The 27708-nt window shown below is 33.3% G+C and overlaps 2 protein-coding genes across 6 annotated transcripts; both read left to right on the top strand.

Annotated features, from left to right (window-relative positions):
- Window positions 1-24: 24 nt before the first annotated feature.
- Window positions 25-18198, top strand: LOC110460604 (isocitrate dehydrogenase [NAD] subunit gamma, mitochondrial-like). 5 transcript variants are annotated; one of them, XM_021513601.1, is made up of 16 exons: window positions 25-131; window positions 2272-2334; window positions 2797-2891; window positions 3471-3586; window positions 4647-4704; window positions 4923-5055; window positions 6324-6457; window positions 6843-6945; window positions 9399-9545; window positions 9734-9828; window positions 10368-10428; window positions 10836-10924; window positions 12437-12492; window positions 15693-15710; window positions 17315-17357; window positions 17636-18198. In XM_021513601.1, exons 1-13 carry the CDS (start codon window positions 57-59, stop codon window positions 12474-12476), a joined length of 1209 nt encoding a protein of 402 aa, XP_021369276.1. In that variant the 5' UTR covers window positions 25-56; the 3' UTR covers window positions 12477-12492; window positions 15693-15710; window positions 17315-17357; window positions 17636-18198. The 5 variants fall into 5 exon arrangements, with proteins under 5 accessions (XP_021369276.1, XP_021369280.1, XP_021369279.1 ...); XM_021513605.1 differs by lacking the exon at window positions 12437-12492 and adding an exon at window positions 13616-13646; XM_021513604.1 differs by lacking the exons at window positions 12437-12492; window positions 15693-15710 and adding an exon at window positions 13616-13646.
- A 2982-nt stretch (window positions 18199-21180) lies between these two features.
- On the top strand, window positions 21181-25613 carry LOC110460616. Its single transcript, XM_021513623.1, has 3 exons — window positions 21181-21299; window positions 22673-22963; window positions 23595-25613. Exons 2-3 carry the CDS (start codon window positions 22682-22684, stop codon window positions 23955-23957), a joined length of 645 nt encoding a protein of 214 aa, XP_021369298.1. The 5' UTR covers window positions 21181-21299; window positions 22673-22681; the 3' UTR covers window positions 23958-25613.
- The last annotated feature ends 2095 nt before the right edge of the window (window positions 25614-27708 follow it).

Raw genomic sequence — 27708 nt, forward strand, 5'->3', positions numbered from 1 at the left:
TGTGTGCACCGCCTGGTCGTGATGAAGCGTTAAAAAGATCCAGACCAATCACAGCAATGGCCGCTACCATGTATCGTCTGCGAGGAAGGTGGTTAAGCCTTTTGGGTTCTGTTGTTAAAGATTCGCAGAGAGTAAGGTTTCATATATATCATTTTTTGATCAAAATTACAATGTTTTAGCCTTTGTACTATGACAACAAAATATCTAGCTTTCTTTATTTGAAATAACGATCGTTTCACAATGACATTGAGCAATTTACACTTTCCCGTAACCAGTTTTGACGGACATTGACTATTCAATTTTGTTACATTAAATCTCAAAACGAGATTATTTACTGCTATGGACCCTCAGTGCTTGTGAGTGTAAAATTGTTTAATTAAAAAATACATTTTGACAGATACTGTATATGGTAGCAGTGTACAGTAGCATACGGTGGCCATGGGTGATATTTTTTGTACAATGAATAACCCCTGTGATAAATACATATATAATATAAAAAAAAAAAACTGCGGTAAAATTGGCATATACATGATGAAGCGGACTATGTTGGCTTTATAATTTTTCAAAAATAAAATCGAATTTGGGCTACATTCGCGTATCCCGGTTGAAGGACAATTAATTGTTAAATTCCCCAGTTGTGTGCACTGTGCAGATGATGTTTGGACAGTATGCGCACTATGTGTGTGATCACACGAAACGGTACATGTGGCGCAGAAATATTCCACGATAAACGAACGCACTTGGACCATTCTTTAAGCAGAGCTAAAAATGCACATTATGCCCTTCTTTCAACCTTCCACCGAATTACATTACGTATCTTAAAAACTACATGTGACTTGACATTCTTTTAGAAAGAAATAACACAAACTATCAATATTCAGCAGTTTAGTTTCGGTCAGGTAAGTCTGGACCCCTCAATCTACACTTGCCAAATTTTCCTGAGGTCAGCCTCAGTTCAAATCTGTGCCTGTCGTTTTCTTTACAGGTTCAACCATTTCATCTGGATCGATACATGAATGTACCCTTGGTTTGAGACTAGGGCTATATTCGCATATCCCAGTTGAAATGGTACGTGTAGCGCAGAAATATTCCACGATTAACAAACGCATCTGGACCGTTCTATAAGCAGAGCTACATATAAAAATGCACAGTTTCGGAGAATAAAAAAAAAATGTATCAAGAATAGTATGCCCTTCTATCACGCATCCACTGAATTACATTACTTATCTTAAAAACTACATGTGGATTGACATTCTTTTAGAAATAAATAACGCAAACTAGCAATATAGTCAGCATTTTAGTTTCGGTCAGGTACGTCTGGACCCCTCAATCTACACATGCCAAATTTTCCTGAGGTCAGCCCGGTCCAGATCTGTGCCTGTCTTTTTCTTTATAGGTTCAACCGTTTCAACCGGATACGCGAATGTACCCTACATTTTTGGTCATTTATATTGCAAATCTGTGTCTACACAACAAAAGCTAGCTTTTCATGTAGTCTATTTTTGTACTCGGCACATGTGTAAATATTGAGAAAAGTCCAGTTGAATGACCTTTGCTAAAACGTGAGTATTTCTGTTACCGAGTAATTGATATTTAATTTAAGAAAGGTTTTTAAAAAAAAAACACTACTTGCGTGGGTCACATTTTTTTTATTTTTTTTTGCATATTTTGGTGTTTTTTGATGAAGTAACCATGGTTTTCACAAGTCCCAAATCTGGGAAAAACACTTTTCGAAAAAAAAATCATTCTTCTAAAATGAATGTATTCAAAATTTAGTTTATAAATATATGTATATATATGTAGGTGTGTTGTGCAGGATGAATCCACAATCCATGTTTATCTGAGACATGCCCTTTATTTTTAGGATCAAGCCATTTCTACTGTACTCCTGCTACTTATGTCTGGACACCAGACACACATGAATATGTTTATCTGTCAAAATGTGTGACTCTACTGTAGACTAGTTGGACGAGGAATATTACTGATAAAGATAGTGCCGTTGCTGGGGCTTGAACCCGCGACCCTTTGTTCTCCAGCCAAATGCTTTACCGCTGAGCTAAAGGGAAATTCCCTACAGCTGACACTTGTAAGGCAACCCCAAATTTACCAATGTTTTACCTTGATGAAGTTCGTTTGCTACCGTTTACTTTAACACCGGAAGTACACATGCCCCTTTAATATACCACATATTCGCCAAATCATGTAACTTTTATTTCGGATACTTGTATCACAGAAACAACATATTATTTATAATGTGGAAACACTTTTTAGGTTGCAAGACCATGTGTCGCAGCTCAGACAAAGATATGTCACAAAAGAAATTACTCTGGTGAGGTAAGTTATCAAGCAATACATACATTGACCTTATCTTCAATAAGATTTGTCTGTTTGGAAATGTGTGATATCAAAGTATTAATTAGCTTGACAAAGGGACCAGTCACTCATGAAATGTTGCGACACATTTAATATGTACATTGTTTGTGCAGAAAATAAAACTTTGATATCATACTTTGACCTATATATTATCACATACAATTATTATGAAAAAAATAATGATCTTTTCTACATAAGTATAACATGATATCATTATCAGATAATAATTTGTTAAACATATATGTAATTAAAGCATTTTAAAGAAAAACTTAAGAAAATCAAACCTGTGTGCCAACTTTAAAAAAACACCATTTGTTTGTTCTTTCTTTATGACTTTTATCAATATTGCTTTTTAAAGATGCATGAGCAACCAAGAAACCCTTATGTTAGGATATTATCCTTTAAACCACTTACCCATTTTAGAACCTTGCCAAATATGGTGGTAGAAATATGGTCACAGCTTTGACTGGAGATGGAGTTGGACCAGAGCTCATCTCTCATGTCCAGGAAATATTCAGGTAGGTTCACAGGAGTTTCATTTGTAGTGGTATACGTATAAGCCGGTAAATTTACCTTCCTAATACAGTTATTTCACCAGTAACTTTCATGAAAATATTAGAAGAAAGGTAATTAGGCATTATGAAATATTCTGAAATTAACTGGCTACTTTGTATTGAACAAACACAATTTGAAATCTTTTTGAAACGCTGGAGTTCATCAGCACAATGATTAATACAATGTACTTAAATTTGAACAATTTTGAAATAAGAAAAAACAAGACATGAAGAAAACAGCATGAATTTGATAATAAACATCCATGTTTGGTGTCCCAACAGATCCCTTTCGGGTATGTAGCATGTAACTGATTCCTTGGTTACTTTAAGTGACTGTATCACCCACAATTTGTAATTTTCTTAAAAAAAAAAGAAAAGAATGTAAAATTATCTTCTAGTATTAAAAACATTGCTCTAAAGGAAATTTTAGATACATAGTAAAGTATTTTGAATGAATACATCTTGGAATAACTGTATTTATGCAAAAAGTCCTGTCTTCAGTGTCTTGCGAGCTCTTTTTTCTATTTTTGTTTTTATAAATAGGTATGCTGGAGCTCCAGTTGACTTTGAGCAGATAGAGATCAATTCCAGCTCATCTGATCCGGATTTCTTAAAGAAAGCAATGCTGTCAGTGCAGCGGAATGGAGTAGCTCTAAAAGGTGACCTATAGAAAAAGTTAAGGTTGTATGCTACATACACCTATGGTTTGGGCTCAAGTTATCTCCCTTCAGAATATCTTTAATTACCATCAGCATTATTTGTTATATCAGATTTACCTTCTGTTTCAAGCATCTTAAAGAGTACTTTTGTGTTACTTATCACCATGGGAATGTCTTGTATTACAGCATGCTGCTCTATAACCCTTTCACCCCTATGTAACATTAGTAGACTCTACTATGCATTGATATGGATGAGTCCATTATTGTCTACAGAGGTGAAAGGGAAAGCGAATATTATGGTAAATACCCTAAACGTTATATCTGTGATTTGTGTAAGAGTTATTTCCCTGACAGAATATTAAGATACATATCAAAAAGCAATTTATCTAAACATTTAGTGTTGTGTTACCTGAATGTTAGATCATTCATGTACATTCTTGCAATTGTGTTTCCTGTGTGTTATGACACAATTAACCAAGTCAAAATTACCATATACAGTGTATCCGTGAAAGATGTTTTATAGTTTTCTTAGACAGGAACTCTTTTTGAATGGAGAATCATGATCAAGCCACAGTAATATAACCTGGAGCCTTAAAAATCATTATTTCTAAATGTGTTAAGTATTCCATTATAAATATTAAAGTAAGATCCTTGAATTATTATGATGCATGGAATCCTGACAGTTGCAAGACTATGGAAGAAAAAGAAATACTCCAAATATTAAAATAAAACCATGGAAAAGGATAGCTGAGAGCTCTACCTTAAATTACTACATGGTTACTAACACATGCATAGAGGTTCTGAATTTAAGAAAACATAAAGTATATATTCCAGACATACCTGAGATCTTATTACCTAGGGTAATATGTATCTGCTGTGAGGTATGATGATTTAGATAAAGGTTTAAGCTGTTGAATTTAAATAAAATAAGTCACAGAATTCCCCCCCCCCCCTCCCCTTTAATGAAATATAAAAAAGCCGTGATATTTAATAATTGTAATATAAGGAAACTCTAAGTTATAAATAGGGAATACATATATCCTTTTAATTTTTGTTTCAGGAAATATTGAGACAAAATTTGATGACCCTACTTTCAGATCCATGAATGTAGATCTAAGGTGAGACAGAAATTTAAGTCTTATGCTTAAATTGAATGATCCTAATTTGTCGTCTTGAAAAAGGGTCTTTTCTCAATAATTTGAAATTGTAAATATCATATAATTTAATCTTACATCTAAAGTTCTCTATTATTTGGATGTGTTTCATTGTTTAATGGTAAAATTATAGCTTTTAAATAAGTTATCTGTCGTGGACATGTGCTATTTGTTCAATAAAGGGTCCAGTTGGAGCTATTTGCCAGTGTGGTATGGTGCAGGTCTCTGTCTGGGGTACCCACCAGGCATAAGGATATAGACATTATACTCATCAGGGAAAACACAGAGGGCGAATACTCCAATCTTGAGCATGAGGTTTGTACATGTATATATGTGGTCTTTATTCTATGATAAATTGAACTCTGATCATGAGTGTTAAGCCCAACCACTTTTGCCACAGATTTTACAGATGTGGTTATATCTGGAAATGTATAGGTCATATTTGAAGTCATATTTGAGAATAAGCTTAGGTTTGAAAGAATTAATACCCCTTTGGATTACCATCCGTATAGTACAACAAAAATCGAGTCTATCATATGTAGGTATGGAGATAAGGAAATTCTACTCCCGAAAGTATCCCCATACCTACAATAGGATTAACTTTTTTTCTCTCACTTCTAACCTGGAAATGTAGGTGAAAATTTACAAAAGACATTACAAATACAGCAATAAATATAGTAGATATTCTAGATAACCTACAAATTAATCAAGAACTTTTTTGGAAAAAGCAGGAAAAAATGTGATAAAAAGGAGGCATAAGGTTCACAACAAGTCTGTTTAATGATATTTTATATATGTGAATCAGTGTTTATAGTTGCTGGGGACACCACTGCCATAGTCACTGAAACAATGTTTTGATGGGCATTTAATTGGTATATGTCATAATCATGATGATATAACTTCATCTTCTGATTGTGACGTCATATTTGTAACAGTAGTTAAGTCCCCCATTGCTTTATATACATATCTCATAGGAACTCAGTTTTATACACATGTATCTCATAGGAACTCAGTTGTATACACATGGCTCTCACAGGAACTCAGTTTTATACACATGTATCTCATAGGAACTCAGTTTTATACACATGTATCTCACATAGAAGTGGGAGGAATCAAGATTGAACTCACATGTACAAGACTAAATCATGATGTCAACCAACACCGGATAAGTCTATTCCTATAAAATGTATCTTTTTCGCTCATAGATTCCATTTTTAAGGGGCTAAGTACAAAAGCTTAGATCTAGAGTGACTTGACATTAATTATACATGTCCAATTTAATAAAATGTAACTTTGTGCCTCTCAGATCAATGATGGTTGTAAGCATTATTTTTACCATTTTAATTTTAAGGAACAAAACATTAATTTAGGTTTTTGGCTAGTAATGAAATATTGCATGGATAAATTCCTCTTTGTTTGAAATAAGTCTTGTGAACATGTAAATGTATGAAACACAATGCCTATCAATGTGTGAAGACTTTCAATGTATGCATTTAAAAGCAGACTTCAATATTTTCATTTAATTCATTTTATAACATGAAATGGCATTTACATTTAAAGGACTGTGGTTATTTATGTTCTAGAATGTCCCAGGGGTTGTGGAAAGTCTGAAAATAATTACTGCAGAAAAATCCACAAGAATTGCCAAATATGCATTTGATTACGCTGTACAGAAGGGACGGAAGAAGGTGACAGCTATCCACAAAGCGAACATAATGTGAGTCGGTGTGCAATGTATACCAGGACATACTCACCGTTGTTTAACTTTTGCCTTTTTCGTCCTCCCCAATGAGGGCAAATTTATCTGACAGCAAATATTAGTACTCAACATGCAATATATAGTTATCACATATGCATGTGATTCGGGAAATTGAATTTTGTCGGCCAAAGGCAAATATTTGACTGGTCGAAAGTTTCCCAGTATATAGTTTCAAAAAGATAATTTGGAAATTTATTAAAAACAAAAACAAAAATAACAGGGTTAAATTTATTGATCAGAGCTTTAATATGACAATGAAATTTTACTGATGATTTCCATATAAAGTTGTGAGAAGTGAATTACAGTATTACTAACAAGACTGTTTCTACATTTTCTTGAATAGGAAGCTGGGCGATGGTCTGTTCCTGGAATGTTGTCGCCAGGTTGCCTGTCTTTATCCTGACATTGAATTCAGTGACATGATTGTAGACAATGCCAGCATGCAGGTGAGTAAGCTGTTAGGGAATGGAATAACCATGATTGATTGTGCTGAAAATGTATGTAGAATTGGTTATTTTATAATATTTTATAATTATTAAGATTTTCCCCAAAACGATGCAGATGTAACAAATGAATCTGTTTCTAGCAACATTTAAATAGCTCTACAAATGTTCACTAGGGCTTGATTACTTTAGACATACAACATTTTAATAGCTCTACAAATGTTCAAAAGGGCTTGATTACTTTAGACATACAACATTTAAATAGCTCTACAAATGTTCACAAGTGCTAGATTACTTTAGACATACAACATTTAAATAGCTCTACAAATGTTCACAAGGGCTTGATTACTTTAGACATACAACATTTAAATAGCTCTACAAATGTTCACAAGTGCTAGATTACTTTAGACATACAACATTTAAATAGCTCTACAAATGTTCACAAGGGCTTGATTACTTTAGACATACAACATTTAAATAGCTCTACAAATGTTCACAAGTGCTAGATTACTTTAGACATACAACATTTAAATAGCTCTACAAATGTTCACTAGGGCTTGATAACTTTTGACATACAACAGGCATTAAACCTGTGTGGTGTATGATATATACGAAAAAAATGTGAAATTACAAAAAAATATCTATTATGAAATTGCTAGCAACAATGACAGAAGGTAAAATAATAAATTTAACAGTGATAAGAATAGGGATTTATTTCCTTTTTCTACATAATGTTGAGACAAAGTTTAATATTTTTTTATACATAATTAGTTCAATTATATTGATGATAACTCCAAATCTTATATTCATGCCAAATATGATTTTTAGCTCACCTGGCCCGAAGGCCCAAGTGAGCTTATGGCATGGTGCGGCATCCGTCGTCTGTCCGTCCACCGTCCGTCCGGCGTCAACTTTTTACTTTAAACAACTTCTTCTCAGTAACCAAAAGACCTAGGGTGATGATATTTGGCCAGAAGCATGCTTGGATGAAGGGCTACCAAGTTTTTTCAAATAAATGACCTTCATCAACTTTCAAGGTCACGGGGTCAAATATGTTAAAATCTTTAAACAACTTCTTCTGAATAATCGAGAGGCCTAGGGTAATGATATTTGGCCAGTAACATGCTGGGATGAAGGGCTACCAAGTTTGTTCAAATAAATGACCTTGACTTATATTAAAGGTCACAGAGGGCAAATATGTTTAAAATCTTTAAACAACTTCTTCTAAATAACCAAGAGGCCTAGGATGATGATATTTGGCCAGTAACATGCTGGGATGAAGGGCTACCAAGTTTGTTCAAATAAATGACCTTGACTTATATTAAAGGTCACAGGGGTCAAATATGTTTAAAATCTTTAAACAATTTCTCCTGAATAATCGAGAGGCCTAGGGTAATGATATTTGGCCAGTAACATGCTGGGATTAAGGGCTACCAAGTTGTTCAAATGAATGACCTTGCCTTATATTCTAGGTCACAGGGGTCAAATATGTTGAAACCTTTAAACAACTTCTTCTGAATAATCTAGAGGCCTAGGGTAATGATATTTGGCCAGTAACATGCTGGGATGAAGGGCTACCAAGTTTGTTTAAATGAATGACCTTCATCCATTTTCAAGGTCACAGGGGTCAAATATGTTTTAAACCTTTAAACAATTTATTCTGAATAACCAAGAGGCCTAGGATAATGCCAGTAACATGCTGAGATGGTGGACTACCAAGTTTGTTTAAATGATTGAACTTGACATATATATTCAAGGTCACAAGTGTCAAATATGTTTAAAAAAACATTGAATGACTTCTTCTTAATAAACAAACGCCAAGGGTGATGATATTTGGCCATTAACATGCTGGGATGAAGGACTACCAAGTGAATGACCTTCGCCCAAATTCAAGGTCACAGTGGTCAATATATGTTTAAATCTTTAAATGATTTGTTCCGTATAACCAAAAGGAGCATGCTGGGTTGGAAGACTATAAACTCTGTTCAACCTAATATCCTTGTTCGACATTCAAGGTCACAGGCGTCATATGTTTAAATCTTTTATTAGGTTCTTATGAATCAAACACTGATATTCTGCCTGTAGCTGTATTTTAGCCCACTTTTAAGATAACAAGTGTGAGATTGATACCCGGTGAGCGATGCAGGCCCATTGGGCCTCTTGAGTTATATAGTAAGGTAAATTGTAATTAATGTTATGATAAAAAGAATGTTAAAATCATTTCCTTTGTGTGTGATTAATATTTTCATGAGACAGATTTCAACAATTGGGGAAACTAGAAATTTATTATATTTATTGTACGAATCAGAAGTCACAAAATTTGAATGTATACAAACCCACAAACTTTAAATATCACATGAGTTATAATATGTCAAAATAATTAACTGTAATCTGCCGGGTGAAGATGGGAAAAGAAGTTAGCACTGTGGCATACATGTAAAGGAATTTAACTTCAGATGGTGTCCCGGCCGCAGCAGTTTGATGTGCTGTTGATGCCTAATCTGTATGGAAACATCCTAAGCAACATTGCAGCAGGCTTGGTAGGGGGCCCAGGGGTCGTGCCAGGTGTCAACATTGGACGGGATTATGCTGTGTTTGAAATGGTAAGGAGGCTGAAAAATACTAAATCCCTTAGTTTTAAGAAGTACTCATTTTCTTGATTGCAAATTATAATACATTGTATTTGTAAATATATGAGGATCCTTATCATAACAGAAATAAAGTAAATTATTATTTCTCCTGTCTTTGTTTCATTATTAATTATGAACAAAACTTGTTTTCATCTGTTAAGGGCACAAGGAGTTCTGGCCGCTCTCTGAAAGGCAAAAATGTGGCCAACCCGACAGGCATGTTGCTTGCAAGCTGTGATATGCTTGACTATTTAGGGTAAGGTTTCAACTGCTTTGTATATTCAAGGCTGAATTTTAAAACATTGTATATATTATACATATGTAGATATGTATATTCAACACTTTTTTTGTGTCAACTCCAATAATTTTTGTGTACTTTTTTAATCTTATAGATATACATGTATACCTATTGCTGAGATACTATTTTGTTAAATAAAATGCAATATCAAAATATATTTCTGACTTGAGGTATTGAAGAAATTCAAAAAAATATAAATCATCTTTTTAGGACTGGGATGTTCGACTAGATTAATTGATATGTCATTTGAAAGGTATGGAAAATATTTTATAAAGGTGATTTTAAAACTACAACAAATAACAACGACATGACACTGGTAACAAAAGAAATGTTGATATCATAAACGTGTGATATTATCGTAAGCTATTTGAGCTGATATTTCCTGATGTCTCTATGTTGATAGCAACATGAGTAGATCTAATAACAATAGCTTGGTTACGTTAAAATTGTTGAAAATTTGACAAATTTTCTTATCATGTGAAGTTTTGATATTGTAGACACCGGAAACATGCTGAAATGATAAGAGACTCTGTGATGTCAGTCATGAACGAACAAAAGGTATAGTCTAAGTTAAACACTACAGACTGTTATAAATGTAAAAGATGAGCGGCAAATATTGGTGACAATTATACTAACACATTAAGGCACTCTAACATTTCATAACTTTCCTATTGAACATTTAGGAGGATTTTAATTTATGAAAAGAATTTAAAACAGTTTTTAATTGTGTCTTAACAAAATATTCACAAAATGTTAAATTCATGATAATGGAAATAAAAGTTTTAAAACATTGTATCAATCAAATTTGCGGTCAGACATGTTTTTGAATCTCAAGTTTCCATGATTGTTACATGAATATTTTTTTTTTTATGATATTCAAATTAGGATTTAGTTTAGAAAATCAATCAGCAATACATAGGTATATGTTGTAGATAAAATATATACCCGCCTGGTTAATTTTGTAGATCCACACACCAGACCTGGGAGGTCAGGCAACCACTCTGGACTTAATACACGCAGTCATTGATGATCTCAAACCGAAGACTCAGAGCTGGTAAGGCTTCATTTTAATATCATAACTTGTTTTTGTTTTTAACTTTTACATATTTTTTCAAAGTTGTGAGATGGCTATTTATGTTATGATTTATCTATTTATTTATTTTTTGTTTCCATATTGTGATACAAATTTATAACTCGGAATCTGGTCCAAATCAAATCCTATTCCTTGTTCCTTTATGATACATTGTGGTGTAGGACTTGACAACACTGTAACAGGTGTCGTATTATAATGACCTTTTATCCATGCAATATACAGGTAATATTATTTTAAAACATGACTTTTGGTATCAAAGTGTCACATTGAATAACTACAATAAATGATCAACAGATTACGACTGATGCAATGTTGTCAGGTCCTACACTGTAGAATCTCATAGAGGCACTGAATAAAGGATTTCTATTTGATTTTAATCAATAACATATTTTGAGAACTTCTTTGTCAATGAAGTGTGACAAATGAATACTTCAGTCTGATTTAACAATGTTTGTTTTCTTTGAAAAATGTAATTAGTTAATAATTCTTGCAGAAATACAGAGTTTGATAATTGGCCTGGGTCAAGAAAAAAACTGTATCTGTGAGAATGTGGTCTCTGAATGTTTTGTGATTTTTGAATAGGATTTATTAATGTGAAAAGATTGAGATTTGCAATACTATGTAAATGATTTTTTTTTTATTTTTTTTATTTTTTTTTTACAAAATTATTTAGGTTATTTAGTTGTTAGAAAGGGAGACACCCATTTTGTTTGATAATGTTTTCTTGATTGAAAATATTATGATATAACTATAAACAAATAGTTCAATTTTACAATTGTTGTGTTTATAACTTAGTTGTGTTGTATTTAGAAACAATTTAATTATCTTTCCATTGTATTTTCTTCTTTATTGCATTCCAGTGAATCCTGTCTAAACCAAACACAATATTTGGAATATTATTTTTGAATTGACAGGATTTCCAGATAACACAGGAAAAAAATGAAAAAATATCAAGTGGGACCTACATTATTTCATTATAAAAGTTCTGGTTTATACAGGTTTCCTTATAAAGTTTGTGGTTTAGACAGGGTACATAGGATTACAAAAGATGAAAATCTGCTTGTACAGACATGATTTGCTGAATTGTGTAGCTCACGAATAATGATTTCTTTGTTCATTTTTACATTTTATTTACTAAGCTATAGAAGCACTGACCGTAGATGGGGTTTGCAACAGCTTTGATACTTTGCAAGATATGAACAATAATACAGAATGTTTGATATTAAACTCATTGCTACCAATATTACTGTGTACAATGGTATTTTTCCAAGCAATACTCTTTTCACATGGAAATGAATCTGCAAAATTAACATTAAACTGAACATTTCAGTTTCAGTATTACAAATCTGTAATTTCTTCATATAAAGTTGTGAAAACACTGCAGGATATCCAAGCTGTAAATAATAGTATTAGCTTTCAGTTGTGAACTTTTATGAACATTTATAAACATTTTACTTTATTTATGATTTTTAGGAGCTTCAGTGTTGCCAAAAATGTGTACACTAAGAGATAGAGGAGGTTTCAGCATGGTATGCTTTTAGCATATAGAAGATCATGTACATTTATGTAGTTAGATATGCACATACTCGCAGCAGCTTATTCCTGTTAAAATGACCTGGAAACATTTTGCCAATACATGTCTTTTCCTTTGAAACAGACCAGTAGAACATGTTTGTAGGTCTAGGCTCTTTATTAAATCAGGGAAAAAGTCACCTTCTGGAAGCTTTCATTTTCCAGGTAGGAATAAAGTTATATTAAAAAACGATCACCATACAATTAGGTTATAACATGGATACTGGCGAAATTGATACTAAAAGTCAAGTTAACAAGAACTGAGGACACAAAAGAAAAGACATCATACACCCTTACAAAAGCTGGAGGTAACACCAGGATCGCTAATTGGACATATTTGGCCGAGTTTAACTGTGTCACATATTATAAATGATGTACTCCATATCATGCCATGTCATGAGTTCAGTAATTCAAGTAGGATTAATGATAACTTACTGATTTAGCGGAGCTGCTGGGAATGGCTTAATGGTGATTATTCAGGGAAAGACTGTTTATTTCAACTAACAGTAATTCTTCATTTGTGTATGGAATTAATGATGCTCTATTTATATATCCTTTTCATATCAACAGTGGTTGGTTTGGGATATATATATGCCACACTACGTATACCTAACATTGTGTTCAACACACCTTAAGGGTTGGGATAACCTATCACCACCTGTTTTATTAAAATAAATCCAAGCTATCATTTTCTGATCTACCTTTATTACTCCTCTTTCTATTAGATTTTATGAATTAAAATTTGTTTTGCTCTCTGCACCCCTTGCATATGTCATAGCAAATTTGAAGGCTCAGTGTGTGCCGTCTTGATCCTTTGATGTGCAAGGTGCAGAGAGCGAAAGTGAGCGAAACCCCTGGAGTATCGAGTATGACACTTTAGTTACTGGTATGAGGAGTAATATATTTTGGTGTATGAGAGTGTTCTTTCGTAATTTATGGTCATAACGTAGTACACGAAATTGTTTGTAATTCTATTTAAAGTGTAACCAGCTGTCTACAATGCTAAGCAGCATGCATAGATTTCAAGTTAAATTTTATCTATTAAGAGATATTTCTTAATTTGAATAATTACGTTTTCAGAATTAAATATTTCAACAAAAGAGCCCACGGTGTAAGTTGTTTGGCTTGCATTGTTGTATTACTTGGCTAAGTATTAGTGACTTGATACCTTGTGGGTGTTATTTACACTTGTATTATAAACTCTTGAGTTACATATTCTTTCCTGTATTGAAATGAGGCTCGTTAGATGATTATTGGTTTTCAGAACCACCCCACTAATAATCCTGTTCTGGCTAGATAATTTCAAACTTGTATGCGAATGGAGTTAATTTGCATGTAAGTTTGGTTTGGTGTTCTGAGTGGAATTTCTTCCTGAACCCAATCCTCTAAAAATTATCAAGTTTTGCTAATTTGTGGTAGGGAATATAAGTTATTTAAGGCCGATTATTAAGTTCTTTGATTGTAAAAGTTTGACGTTTAAATTGAAATAGTCCCCAAAACAGCCATGTCGTTACCATGAAAATGAGAATAAGTTAACGTGTATTATCAGTTCATCTGGTGAGTAAAATAAGTTACTCAAAATAAGTAAAATACAGCATAATTACAAAAAGCAGCTTCTGGCCCTTTTATTTTTGCATTTTCCAGCTATTAAATGATATCTGCATTTGCATCGACTTGCAGAAAGGAAAGTAGGAATACATATTTCCCAAAACAGTGTCTTCGGTCTAGACGGTACATAGATCCAGGGATATTGTAACAGTTAAATGACCTCTGCTTTCCTTTTCCGCTTTCCTTTAAAAGTTAAAAACTTGTCAAAGGAGATACTCACCTTTACCTGTTCTGTTTTCAAGTAATGAATATCTCGACAATTGTCCGTTTTGTGTATAATCTTAATTGGTAATGGTAGAGTTGAAACATTCTATGTTTACACAGTCAGGTACATTTAATTTGGTGTATTAGTTTTTGATATTGTGACAGAAATATTCAAATGCTACCTTTACCTTGTCGTCTCAAGAATAAATTATATGTTAAAAAGATATTCCAAATGGGAAATTACCCTCTAAAGATACAAGTAAAAATAAAAGTTCAACATCAACTGCAATGACTATTACGTTTGTTTGGGGGCTGACGCTTTAAATGTATAATGGAGACTATTTTATAGAATGGGAGTGATTGTAAATATTATTAAAAACTTGTAATGTAAACCTCACGATTGGAGGATAATAAACGTGTTACGTTGTTTGCTCCCAGAGTCCGGTGTCTCTGTATGCTCTAATCAGGTAATGAAAGCGAAAGCTGAACCATTCGCCATTTGTTTTAATTCTTGCTTCAATTAGAAAAAATTACTATGTTTTGTCGTACATTGTAGTTGCGCCAGATATTTTTTTAGATAAATGCGAGTTTCTGGAATTTCCTGGAATTTCCTGAAATGACGAGTAATTTTTCTAATTGAAGCAAGAATTAAAACAAATGGCGAATGCTTCGTTCACAATCTCAAAAACTGAGACACAATGGACTGTGGAAATATGTTAGACTTATTTTGAATGTGATGCAAAATTTATAAAATTCTTTAAAACATGTTTAGAAAATCATTTACTATGCTATCGCACGGGATTTCCTCATACTTTTTAAATCTGTGGTGATTGAGTGCAGCTTGCTGGGTATATCATATAACCAAGCGATATTATTAAACGGAAAACTTCCTTAAATTAAGTTTGTTTGGGGGCTGAAGCTTTAAATGCATGATGGAGACTATTTTATACGATGGGAGTGATTGTAAATATTATTAAAAACTTGTAATGTAAACCTCACGATTGGAGGATGATAAACGTGTTACGCTGTTTGCTCCCAGAGTCTGGTGTCTCTGCTCTAATCAGGTAATGAAGGCGAAAGCTGAACCATTACTTGTGTACTGTACAGAGTTCTTAGTACATATTTTGCCCAAAGCATGTAATCTCTAATATCAAACTGACATTTTAAAAATAGATCATGCTTTAATATGTGAACGCTATAGACTTCTCCATAAAGAAAATACACATACCAAGCTTGCTATTTGCTAGTTTTAACTGCTTCACACTATCAACGTTTTTACCTCTTATGTGATGTGATGAATTATTTGCATATTTATATACGTATTACTCTTGTTTACATTACACAGGTAGCAGAATTTTCAATGGTAATTTACTTTGACTTTAGCTGACCGGTGCTGGGTGATAAACTTTACTGCAACTAAACTAAACACATCGTTTGATTACTCCCAATACTCTTATTTTCGCTTTTCTCTAACTTTAGTAGTCTATATATACCCATATCGCTAATTACAGTAGTCTATATATTCTATTATTATCTAATCGCAGTAATCTTACAGATTTCACTAATTACAGTAGTCTATATACATACTTATATCATCAGTTATCTATCTATGAACGCTTTCTCTAACAAAAACGGCGTATCCACGTGCACGTTGTACGCGTATTGTTTACTCTTCAGTAAGTATCGTATACGTACCTACTAACTACTGAAAACCTAGTTTTCATGGGCGGATTCAGGTTGGGGATTCTTTGTGTAGGATACTCTCTTGTAAATTATAAGGGGAAAGCAAAGCGTGAAAGAGACAAAGATGATAAAAGGGAGAGAAATGAAACGACATAACCCGAAAAGTCTTGTTAATCATAAACCTATACACCTTCACACTCAATCAGGGGAAGTAACTTTAGCAAACCAAGAAAAAATATCGACTCTCTTTCCTGGATCCGCCCTGGTCTTGAGATGTATTATGAAATACAGTGGCGGATCCAGAGACCTATCTAGGGGGGTTTCCAAATTTCCTGGGGGGGTTTCCATGTGGGGAAAAATAGAGGAAAATGGTGAAAATACATGATTTTTAAAGAAAAATCTCAGGGTGGGGGGTTTCCTGAAGCCCAAAAAACCCCTCTGGATCCGCCACTGAAATACGCACACATTTATATGTTATGAATTATAATGATATTCAAAGACGCCTTTAGATGAAATATACAAATCACCTGTAGAAGAATATAGTTTGTGGTTCAGTTTTAACGTTTTTAGCTTTTAACACAATCCAAATATAGCAAAACTTGCTATGCGAAATATGATTACAAAAGAAACCAACGAAAACAGAGAGTAAATATATAGCGAGTGCATTTTCATTTTCTCTTTGGAATATGTGGTGATTCAAACCGTAAAACAATACTTAAGCTCAGAATTGATATCGAAAACAACCATATTAATGGCAGGATATATCCTATTTGTTTTATTAGGTATCAGTTTTAACATACATGTAACTTGTAATGAATGATGACTACATCAAATGAACTTATTTTATGCGGAAAAAAAGTATGCAAAGGTAAACGAAAATGTTTGGAATTAAAACTGTTTTGATAATGGTGAGTTTAATATTCATAATTATAAATAATATTTCGCATTAAAGCCTCTCATTTAACAATAATGTTTACTCTGTATCGAATTATCACATTGAAAAAATCGGTATTTAATGTATTTAATCTGTAACGATGATATCATTCATTGGTAATTTATTGATTTAATTGTGAAATAGGCAATATACTTTGAGTGAAGAAAATGCTATACTGGTAAATATATTCATGTAATAAGTTACCATTCTCATATCGTAACGTTTGGTTTCGTTTCTCTAGTTTTTGAAGAAGAAAAAAACCTTGATTAAGTTGTAAAATATTATTATTACCCCAAAACCCCATAACGAATTCTGATATCTTACCTGTATAATGTTTTGTATATTTTTAGGATTGAGAAGTAGATAACCAAGGTCTCGCCAAACAACATTAAGGTAGCTTCAATGACTAATAAACACCCTCTCCCATTGTATTTCGTAACATAAGCATAAGCTAAATAATTATTTACCTCTAGCATGTTTTAAAATCTAATTTCAAGAATTTCTTATGCGCCGTTCATGAATACTGTAGTTGTAAGCACTTTATATGATGAACATCGAGGCTAAGCATTTGACAAGACCTTCGGATTGAGAAAAAAGTTCAGTCTTCAAGTATTATATGATAGTTACATTGCCACGTGCCTTTTTGATTCGTTTCTTTTATATTTCCACAGAATCTCTTAAACGAAGAAAACGTTGCCTTCTGGATAAGACTTGAGCGATATAGCTACAGATAAACCATGGATTACGGGTGGACTAAGTTTTGACTGGGAAACAATTTTCAATTTTAATAAAAAAAAACTTTCAGACGTACATGCATATATATTTCACAACAGAATAAGTCTAAACGATTCAATATGTTATTTGAGTATTTTATTTCAGTTGAAATATAAACTGCCTCTCGTAATAGGTGCAATATAAGTGTTCCTTGTCCTTAAAAGTGCTGTACATGTATATGTTGATTTTACACAATGCGAGAGGTTTACTGAAAATCCATTCAGCAATGTCGAGCGAGTTAAAAGATTTCTGTCATACTTAACTCTCTGACCGTGAAACTTTTACCGATAGCAACTAGATAGTATATTTATGATGTAGAATGTGAAACTTATCATTTGACGTAGTGTCTACTGTTGCGGTCAGTAGGATTGGAATGTTCCTTCGTTGGTTTTAGACGTTCTGTTTTAAATACATGTATATGCATTTGTATATTTATTTGTCATTAAATGATTAAATTAAACACGTACTTTTTGTTTTTGGAAGAAGAAAATGACGAATAGTCTCAATTCAGTTTATCCTCTATACAGTACAAAGTATAGAGAAACATGTTTACAAGATAATTTACAATATAGTTGTTCATCAGGTAAGTCACACAATCACAATCTTATCAATGTTATTCAAATAATTCATATCATGGAGGACAGATATTACTAAATATTATTATTATAAATGCATATTGGGTTTTCAATGTACGAACATGTTTGGAATTCTTCAGTTCGTTAAACTTTAAAATGTTAGGTCTTATATAATAGTACTTATCTAAATAAGTTTTTCTGAATTCAGTTAGTTACAATATGGCAAATTCTATTTTGACGGTCAATGCTATTCCATCTTTTGGTTTCAAAGATAAATTTGTGATTCGTTATTCTAAATTTGCACAGAACATGTCTTTCGTTACCAGTTAAAAGATCTGAATAATCTTCAAACTTGCACTGTTCTTTACACGTTCTCCCAATTTTGAACAAATTTGTTATAGAGAAATTGTTTAACATTTAATTTTAACCAGGAAGTCTTCAATTCTTCGAAATGTGCATTCCAAATGTAAGTTAATTCACAATCATTTACTATTTGTTGGATATAACTTAAATAGCAAATTATACATATTTACATTTAATTTACACTCTTTGGAATTAATCATTTGTGACCAATACGTTATCATTCTGGATTTCACTGAAAAAGATAATTGACAGGTGCCAAGTACTCCATTAACCATATAAGAAGGTGTACTTCTCTTGAGCCCTAACAGTAATACCAAAATCTCACATCTATACAGTATTATGGGTTTTACAGTCTTATCAAATAAATCAAATATACACTAAATAGAAAGATTATACAGTCTACCTTTCTTTGACAAGCTCGATCTCTTCATCGTCAAAAGTAAATGCAGTTCTATGATGCAGACGGCCCTCTGTAAAAATCTTACGTTTCGTTTTTCTCATGTTAACTTTCAATCTCCATTGTCTACAATATTCACTGAAAACGTTAAGCTGCAGTTGTAGATATTTAGGGCAGTCGGAAAAAAATAATCGTATCGTCTGCATACAATGTAAACCCTTAACATTATTACGAGTCATAAAATCTCATGGTCGTTTAAGTATAAACTGAATAAAAGGGAGATACATTTTATCCTTTTCTCAAACCGTTATCACATGGGAAAAACGTAGAACTTTGACCATTAAAAGTTATCTTAGACTTAATGCCTTGGTACATGTTGTATATGATAGAATACATTTTGCCATTAATGTTCAATAACATTTTGTTCCACAGTCCATTCCTCCTAACTTTATCGAATCTTTTTCGAAATCAATGAAAATGCAGTGAAGTATTTTTTCCGTCATATTAGTAAGATTATTTTATGAGCACAATACAAAAATATGATCAATAGTTGATTGATTATTCCGAAATCCAGCTTGGTTTTCACATATCAAATTGTACTCATCCGAGTAACTCAGAAGTCTTTCGTTCAAAACAGCAGTAAAAAAATTACCACAGCAGCTAACAATAGTCTATAATATTTTGGGTCTTTAGACGACCCTTTATTCTTAAAAATTGGAACAATAGAGCCCTGCCCTTAGCCAGTTCTCTTGAAGTTTTCCAGTGCTAAAAACCACATTGAACAGTTTAACATATACATTATATGTACATCTATCATTTTAAATGCAGAGTGTGTTATGTAATCGTTCGCTATGTGATCCTCTGAACAGGCCTTGCAATTTTTTAATAAATTTATAGCACGTTCAAACTCCTCTCTTGTTATCTCCCTATTTAAAACATCATTAGCAGTTATCAAATTTACATCAGTATGGTTATAAGGGGTATCACCAACGTCAGCATTAAAATCTTTAAAACAATCAACAAGCAGATCAATTGATATATTATTTTTCTTTTTTTCTGTCTCCAGAACATTTTAAAAGTTTCCAATAATCTCTAGGATTATTACTTCGCATTTCTTTCATTTTACGTCAAAGATCTTTTCTAAAACGCTTAATGCTATTATCCATTGTACATTTATATGCTTTTTCTGACCCTTTGTATTTCCTTTGAAAACAAACATTTTTATGACGTCGGTATTGCCCTTTACAACGTCGACACAACGTTCTAGCTTGTCTACAATCGCCATCAAACCAAGGGTTCGAACTCCTATTCGACTTCTTGTAGTTATTAGTAGTCTAAGACTCTTAATATTTAAAGGGAACTATTCACATCAATCTGATTAAAATCAAAGTTAGCTCGTTTGCCGGCTTATTCCGTGAATTACACTATAGCTTTTACATAGAAAACCAAGAGGAAAACAAGAAAAGAGTTTAGAAACACATCAGGCATTACGTTTTCATGTTTTTGTGTTACGATGCACATGTTGGATGTAAACATACCATATGGTATGTATTCGGTTGTCATCACCCATATATAATATTTTACCTCGGGTTTCCCAATTTATTGAGACCTGGGGACTGTCTTTTCTTTTTGTAATTTTCTGTTCTCCCTTAGCTCATTTAATTAATGCATTATCAGGATACTGTTGTTCCAAAGCACACCTGGTTACGGCGTTTTCAGACTAATATGACTGGATGAGATTTCGTTTTAAGGAGTCTAAAATATGATATGTTAATGTGGTGGAACTTTAAAGCTAGCCACAACCAATAGTTACTGTGGTAAAAATGTAAAACTCTAAACAAACAGAAACAAATTCTCCAAAACGGTGTATTTTTATTGCAGCTAACATATGCATATGGAATCAGGACACTAAAATTGTTGAAGTGCTGACGTGAAGTATAGCTTTTTGAGATTTACACCAATTCCTCTGTAAAATGATCAGATACAATAACATGTTTAAATAATCCCGTAGCTTAGTTTCTGCTCAATTCGTTTTGCACTTCACATTTTTGTTGTATTTTATATAAGAGTTGCGTCCCTTGTAATGCTGACGTATTGGTAATGACGCTTCGTTGTGAAATAGCCTAGATACCTGTTTATATACATAAAGTGTACACATAGTCCTATATTCACTTACGTGCTAGTCGGTGAACAAACGAAGGATAAACTTAAGGTATTCGATTGTAGGTAAGTGTGTTCACTAATAACATCGAAAGTTATGTAGATCTACCCTTATAACGTATATGAACACTGATAGTATTGTGTAGGGTCAATTGCCTATATATAGCTACACCGAAGCCTTAATATAGGTTTACGTTAGAATTTAAACTACACATGTGCGTTATCAGGCATGTAACACCGGCAAATTGTCAGTTTGTTATTAAGACATACAGAAATACATTTATTTATCAATTTACGATCAAACAGTGACAGCTGACATAAACTATTTCTTTTGTTAAAAATTACACTAGAACGAATACTGGCTGGATGAATACATGTAGGTAAAGATTCATAGTTATATCGTTTTAGAATATTTAAATTTACATTCTAAAAACGATATTAGGTATTATTCGCAGAGGGTAGTTTGTACATTTGTAACGGATTTGGGAAAAAATAGCTTAATTAAAATCTGTGAATTTTTCTCCCAAAATAGGTCTTGTATGAACAAAGGCGGCAGCATAAACAGTCCTTAGGTACTCACTAAAGTTGATGTCATTTGACAGTATTTTTAATAATTGAAGATCAAACTAAAACTCACTTGAGTTTATCAATTATCACCCTGACATACATCGTATGTAACAGTTAAGTTTATCAATTATCACCCTGACATACATTGAATGTAACAGTTAAGTTTATCAATCATCACCCTGACATACTTTGTATGTAACAGTTGAGTTTATCAATTATCGCCCTGACATACATCGTATGTAACAGTTAAGGTTATCAATTATCACCCTGACATTCATTGTATGTAACAGTTAAGGTTATCAATTATCACCCTGACATACATTGTATGTAACAGTTAAGTTTATCAATTATCACCCCGACATACATTGTATTTAACAGGCAACAAATCTTACGTGGAAAGCTGGTAGTAGAAACACAGACCTAACAACATTTAAAGGGATACTGTAATTCCCGTTCAGCGTCATCTGGGCACAGATACACAACGAAGACATAAATATAAATATACTAACATTTAAAGAAATTATTCTGGTTCTGGATTCACTTACTTAAAATTTTCTTAGCTGAATGATAATTTTACAGCTGTCTAGCAACATTTAAAAAAGTATTTAGTTGATTATTATACAATTAACTTACGATTTCAAACATGTTTAAAAACGCCAACGAAGTGTGTTTTTTTTGTTTCTTAACAATTATATATTTATTGTTATGACGAAAATTCTGACCATTTTTGTATTTCATCATTATATTTAATAATAAAGAATAATTACAAATGATCTTTTCTATAAAGATATATCTGTTAATTTATTTCTCATTTTAACGTTCACTGTATACTGTATATACATTGTATAACACGTGTGATTTTCTTGTGAAAGGTTCAAGCAATGGCTTTACGCATACAGAGAAAACCTGGAACCGTTGGAAAATCCAGCGGTGACGCGAAGGGTAAACGACAAGGTACTCCGAAGGTAGCTGATCCTCCTCCGGAACAAGAGCATGCGTATCAAGATTTCTCACCTGGAATGGAAGTTGATCGTGTGTCATTCATGGACTCGAAGGAATCAAAAACTATATCAAGTGACAAAGGGAGGTGGGGAAATCCGACAGGGAAGGAAGGACAGACCGTAGCTTCAGCATCAACCACTTTTACTTCAAATTCAAAGCAGGTTTGTATAAGAACACGCCTTTTAAAAATTAGTGTTTTACATTGAGCTAAATAAGTTTTCCTTGCAAATTTCTTGCAATCTGATTGGCTAAGGCGTAGTTTGATAACCTCGATGTGTAATATTGAACTCAAGTGTTGATATAACATATGGAAATATGACGTACCACTAAAAAGCACGAATGGGGATTTTATTTTTGATTTCCCTTGGATTTATTTTTTCAAAAATAATTCAAGTGGAAAATTATTTTTATTATAATCCCAACAGTTTTTACTCACAATATCTAATATGTCAATTTACAAATTATTTTGTGTAGGTGCAATAGGGGTTTTCATGTTTCTTAGGTAAAGGTAAAGCTTACTGTTACTAAAATAGAGACTATCTCAGAGGTACGGGCCTCATTGCAGAATTAAGTAAACGATATTTTTATGAATTTAGGCATGTTGATGCACTCTTATACACAAGTTTGCTTTAGGAGTTCAAAAATATCTCAAGTTCAAGGTCAATGTCACTATTGTTAAGCACCTGGGGTACCCATGTCGACCTGTCAGTATTCTAGTTACATGTACTTGGGTAGTCGTTTCGAAATTTAAATAATACTTTAGAGTGTTTCTTTTCTTCAATACTTCTTAAGGTTTACAAGGGACCTCCCGCTGCACGCGTCTTCAACATACGGAAAAAGGAATTAAATAAAAGAGGCATAAAAGACCTGGAAGAGTGGGTGAAAGATCCAAATAATATTTACATTGGTCGTGACATGACCTTTTACGTCGGTGGAGCAGTAGGAAGCAAATGGGGAAACCCGTTCAAGAAGCTTGAAAGGGATGAGGCGGTAATACGCTTTGAGGAGCACATCAGGGCATCACCCTCGCTTATGGCCGAGCTTGACGAACTAAAAGGGAAGAATTTAGGCTGTTGGTGTCATCCTCTGAGTTGTCATGGACACGTGCTGGTAAGACTACTGGAGGAAAAACTTGCGAAGGAACAATTGACATAAGTTGTAGTATACTTCGACAATGTGATTAAAGTGATACTTCGATAGACCAGCCACGTTTGTCTGGAGAAGGATTGTCTGGTATAAGAAACAGCTGGATTACTGGGACCATGATTTATACTAGAAAGTATCAAATATGAAAAAACTGGCTGGATTTTGGTAATACCTGATTGATGATGTCTTGTTTAACATGGATACACTTTATGTGTTAACATTTTTTTTCAGTCAAAAATCACAGAATTTTGCTGAACGAGATATAGTGATTAATAGATTTTGTTTTGTACAATTTTGTAAGCAGGTGTGATACATATTATTCAATATCCTCATTAGAGACCATTGAAGTTACTATGCGTTTTTGTGTTCAATATTTCAATATATCAAATTCTTGTTACTATTGTTGTCATTGTCAAATGTAGGGTTTATCTTCGTTTTTAAAAAAGCGAATATCTATGGAAATTGCAAAATAGCAATGTTCACACTGTGGGTCATCACATTGGTATTTTATATGCATACAATAATAAGTGCTTTAATTAATTTTCACCAATTTCGCTCTGCTGCAGTGTTTACGGGTTATCTTTGTCAGCTTAATGTTAAATTACGTTATTTGATCATCCTTATTCCTCTTTTTGTCTTCACTTTTCTTACTCTCCTCAAGTAGATATGTTTAAAATTTCCTATAACCTAATCACCATAGATAATACACATTAAGATTTCTCTACACCCACAGCAATATATTGATACTATAAATGAATGCTTTTTGCCGCAAGGCTACCTATAACTTCACTCATCGTAGCGTGTTGTGTTGTACACAGTTCTGTCTTGGTCTTGTTAGTATGATAATTTTTGTCAAAATGTATTTTTTTTATCTAACCTATAATTTTTAGTTTTGAATAATGATCTTCAGCATATACTAAATAGCTACGTTATTAATAAATCAATTATCACAAGTGTAGTATCCCTTTATATACTTTGTGTAAATGTATACATATCATATAAACCACATGGGATTAATAAAATGAAATAGGTCATTTTTACCTATATTGAACGAATTTCACATAACAGACTAAAGCTAGGTTGTTCATCAATGTATAACATACTGAGTTATATTGTGTGTCTATTTCTATTGTTGTATGTTAGGGTTATTGATTACATAAACAAATGTTGCTGGGTAATTGACACCTTAAGTTATTTATTGGAACTGATTAGCTTCAGCCTTAAACCAGATATGACTTTCCAGATATAGGCATCCCTGTGTCCTGTCCCTACTGTGCTACTGTTATAGCCAAACGGAATTTAAGGAAGGTTACTTTATATAGGAAAATGCAGTGTAGTGGGACAGGGATCCTTAATATTAGACATTTGTAATGGGATCTCTTATTCTTCGAATTCGACATCGTTCGTTTCCTTATTAACCTTCGATTTGTATTTCCCATCGTATGTTGACGCGGTTTTGTACTTTTTTATGATACCGTGGACTATAGAGTCTTTAAACAAATATATTTCAGGTCATGGCAGTTATGAATCAATGAAATAATGCTCTGATTTGTACGAGTGCAATTACTTATGATATATTGAGAGTGCCTGTGTCTGTATTCATGAATTTACCATGCATTGTAATAAAATTCCTGTTGCTGTTAAATCCCAACACATACATAATGAACACGTTTGTTTCCGGTTTTATTAACTTAAAGCTGAATAGATGAAATATCGATTCACAAATAAGCTAAATTTGTCGTTAAACTAAGAAGTAACATGTTTGGTCAATATCATCTTCACTGTGTATCGACAGTGTGGCTTTCGTCACTTCACACACAAGCCCATCACATCAATATTGAATCTAACACATTGTTATATATCTTGAGAATCCATATCAGCCAATCAAATCGAAGCAAACAGTAAAGTAACACACCTTATGCAATCCCAAATTGCATTGGCCCGTTGTTAGTAGGCGTGGATCACTCCAGACATATATACATATGTGTGGTATGTAGTTGACACCGATGCTTAGAGATGAGCGTTAGAATGAACTAGCCGGTACCAATGATGTACAGTAGGATTTTGCTTTTGGTTTTGGGATGGTATTGCTGCACTCATGCATATATTGTTCCAAGCGGAAAAGAACCTGGTACGTATATATACGTATTTTATATATCTATTGTATTTCAATTTCTTTTACACCAATCTATGCAATAATATGCTTTATTCGATATGATGATGCTTTTAATTCCTAGTACACTTACTTTATGAAAATCTCTAACAAAGGTCTATTCCATTCGTAACACTGTGGATTCATTGCCAGTTACCTATTGGTGACTGTGCCGTCATTTATATTATGACGTAGTTAGCGATCATCAGCCAGTATCAGTCAGGGGTTTATACATTTGATAGAATAAGCAGACATGATGACTGTTTTTGGAATCAATTACTGATGGTTAAATGTTTTTATTTCTATACAAGTGTAATTCCAAAAAATATACAGACTGAAAGAGTATATTTTCTATAATCATGTTGTTATGAAAAGTACATTTTAGTTACTATACTTTAGCCTATTTGGATTTCCAACCTTTTTGCCCCCAGTTATACCGAAAGGTCGTAAAAGGACCCCCTTGGTGGCACGGTAGTCTAGTGGTAGGACGCCGGGCTCGTGACCGAAGGGTTCCGGGTTCCAGTCACGGCACGGCATTGTGATGCATCTTTGAACAAGATACTTTACTCCACTTGTTCAAGTCAACTAAGTTGTAAATGAGTACGTGGTTGGCAGTGCTGGAATTGTAGAATGCTTGCTGTGAGCGCCGAAATGGCAGCACCGGCTGTATGCTCCCCAGGGAGTAAAGAACGATATTGGCTGGTTGTGAACCACTTTGATACGACCTACTAACTAGGTTGTGATAAAGCGGTATATAAGAACCTCAAATTATTATTATTATTTGTATTATTATTAAGGACAAGACAGCTGTATGATGTAGTTTAATTCATTATTTTTCTTACAGGATCTATCACCAAACTTAAAAGGTGCATTACTTGTGTGTTTGGTACGTTCATCTTTCAAGCGATTTAGGGATTTATCAAAGTTATTTCCACTTCCAGGGGAATATTCACACTAACAATCATGTCAGTTGGAACTTCGATTCAGCTTTTAAAAATCACATTCCTATCATGGCTGACGTTTAGTTTCGAAAGGAACTACAGTAAAATCCCGTTTACTCGAACTCGTAGGGTCCAGAGCAATAGTTCGAGGAATACATGGTATTCGACGAATCCGAGGTTTGACCGACATCGTCATTTTTTTAACAGGTGGGACAACAGACAGTACGATCACTGCAACTATCGCGAATAGTAGATGATAGTAGAAAAAAGAAGTTTAATCAAGATGACGGCATTTTATGAGATTTAAAATAGCCTAACAAAAAACCCATATAGCCACCGGTATTAAGAAAGTAAATAAAATTAAAAAGCTGCATTGTGTAACGAACTTGTCGTTTTGACATAGCCCGCCATACTGTTATCGGCTACGTTAAGTTTACAAAATATCAAAACGAGATTAAAATGAAGAAAATGTTGAATCCTTGTAATCACATTGTTGATTGATAACGAAATTAACAATCACGACGTAATCAAGTTTGAATACCTTTAGAGTTGGTCGGATTCCGCTATGTGAATTCCGCTTATATTGCCATGCCGAAATATGGTTTTACACACCAAGTGAATTAACACTTCCGTCAAATCATCGATGTCAAAACATTGTCTGGAAAAA

This window comes from Mizuhopecten yessoensis, unplaced genomic scaffold (assembly GCF_002113885.1).
Source record: "Mizuhopecten yessoensis strain PY_sf001 unplaced genomic scaffold, ASM211388v2 scaffold10441, whole genome shotgun sequence".
In the NCBI taxonomy this organism is placed as follows: domain Eukaryota; kingdom Metazoa; phylum Mollusca; class Bivalvia; order Pectinida; family Pectinidae; genus Mizuhopecten; species Mizuhopecten yessoensis.

Excerpts from the sequence above, each read along its gene's own strand:
- LOC110460604 (XM_021513601.1), top strand. The coding sequence starts at position 57 with ATGGCCGCTACCATGTATCGTCTGCGAGGAAGGTGGTTAAGCCTTTTG. Across the intron at positions 2,892-3,470 it reads CATGTCCAGGAAATATTCAG|GTATGCTGGAGCTCCAGTTG; the intron begins GTAGGTTCACAG and ends TTTTATAAATAG. Across the intron at positions 6,458-6,842 it reads ATCCACAAAGCGAACATAAT|GAAGCTGGGCGATGGTCTGT; the intron begins GTGAGTCGGTGT and ends TTTCTTGAATAG.
- LOC110460616 (XM_021513623.1), top strand. The coding sequence starts at position 22,682 with ATGGCTTTACGCATACAGAGAAAACCTGGAACCGTTGGAAAATCCAGC. Across the intron at positions 22,964-23,594 it reads TTACTTCAAATTCAAAGCAG|GTTTACAAGGGACCTCCCGC; the intron begins GTTTGTATAAGA and ends ATACTTCTTAAG.